Source organism: Rhagoletis pomonella, unplaced genomic scaffold, assembly GCF_013731165.1.
Source record: "Rhagoletis pomonella isolate Grant_MI unplaced genomic scaffold, Rhpom_1.0 Rhpom_scaffold_24679, whole genome shotgun sequence".
Classification (NCBI taxonomy): Eukaryota; Metazoa; Arthropoda; class Insecta; order Diptera; family Tephritidae; genus Rhagoletis; species Rhagoletis pomonella.
Window position 1 is genome coordinate 1 of NW_023483172.1, and position 1,697 is coordinate 1,697.

A 1,697-nucleotide genomic window follows, 5' to 3' on the forward strand; every position below is an offset into this window, starting at 1 on the left:
CCTTTCTTTCCCAGCTATTGTCCAAAGTAACCTTAGCTTTGCCATCCGCCACTTTGTTTGTTGCTTGGAGGCTTTGTTCTCGGAACAAATTGTATAGATTCGCTAAAAGAATTCGTAAAACGAACAACCGCTGCCCACAGTTGGTCTGTTGAGCTCGGATCGGCTGCCAGGGTTTCGAAAATATTTTTTGTGTTAAATAATATGTGATAATATGCGCTCTATAAAAAGCGTTTGGACGAGTGTGTTTGAAGTAAAATGTCTAATATATATACATAATTAAATATAATACTTACTCTTGTAAACACTCACAAAATAAGCTTATTACAAGTTACTGTTTTAGACTATGAACTGTCGAAAACTTAAGAGACGGTCTTCTATTAGGTATGTCTTTAGAGCTGTGCTGGCCAACTTAAAGCCGAGCACGACTAGTTGATGACCTTTTTTTCCCTATGCATATGTAAATAAGAGGCCGATACAATTTACAAAGGCTCGGCACATGTACTTATGAAGTTGCCATCCTTGACATACACAGACACTGAATAAAAGTTCTCCCTGTTTTGGAGTTATCTACCTAAGACCCTCAAATAGCGACCATAACGAGTACTACTTTAATACATTCATACATACGTACATATATTGAAGGATTCAATCTTTATTCAGCTTTCAAAACTTCTATATCTTATTTTAGAACAAGCTGACACCCAAATAGTTGGACAAGGTAATACTGTCTCAAGTCTGGCCAATGTCAATCCGCAAGTGAATGCTGGTATTGGTCTACTTAGTTCCGTGACACAAACGGTTTCTGGTGCAACTGGTGGAGCTGCTGGTGGACAAACAGGAAGTGATTATAACGGTAAGATTCTTAACCTGACCGTATGAATACAAGGGGATAATGGGGTGGAGTTAGCGTTAGCGGAGATAAGATAGAAACATTTTCGATCGCACGTCCTAGCTTATCCTGAGGAGCTCTCAGTCATTGAAGTTAGTTGAAGTGGTCGGATCATGGCACTTGGCAAACTAAATAATGATCTAGTTTAAGTTTTCATGGTATTCCCTGGACAACCTCTGTCCTTATCAAGTTAAAATGAGAATATTTGCTTTCCACGATTATGGCTTCGAACTCTTGAATTCCTATATTGGATTCAGCGCTGTACTTCCATGCAAGTTTCTTTTATATTTACCCTATACCCTCTTTTTTAATATAGAAAATCCGCAAGCCAGCGCGGGAACTCCAACTGCACGTGGATCCAGCTCAAGTGCGTCTGGAAATAGTATTGGCGGCCAACAAAGACGTAAGTGAAATAAAAAGCTTGATAAAATTTCAAATTTTTTACTGATTTACACACCAACGTGCAGAAAATACTGGTGCCAATATTGTTGGTGATGGCAACACGGTTTCGAATCTGGCCAATGTCAGCCCTCAAGTCAATGCAGGCGTCAATCTTCTCAGCTCAGTAACTCAAACGCTTTCCGGCGCAACAGGTGGTAGTGGAGGACTACTGGGAGGTGTACTTAGTGATGTAGGTGGCGCTGCTAATAATATTGGCGGCAGACAAACGAGTAAGTATGCATTCTTTGCAAGGAACTTCCGTTTTAAATAATCGCGTTTTTTAATTCTAACTAAATTTTATTTTAATTTTTGTTAGTGGGTACAGGTTCCAATATACAAGGAAACCGCAATCAAGTATTCAGTTTAT

The 1,697-nt window shown here is 39.3% G+C and overlaps 1 protein-coding gene across 1 annotated transcript; it reads left to right on the forward strand.

The window, feature by feature from the left end:
- Nucleotides 1–688: 688 nt before the first annotated feature.
- LOC118732669 (uncharacterized transmembrane protein DDB_G0289901-like) lies at nucleotides 689–1,691 on the forward strand (the record flags this gene model as incomplete). The annotated part of the gene is made up of 4 exons (XM_036461798.1): nucleotides 689–853; nucleotides 1,206–1,292; nucleotides 1,357–1,560; nucleotides 1,647–1,691. Coding segments are annotated over 4 exons (501 nt in total), but the record flags the coding sequence as incomplete, so codon positions are not given.
- Between the last annotated feature and the right edge of the window lie 6 nt (nucleotides 1,692–1,697).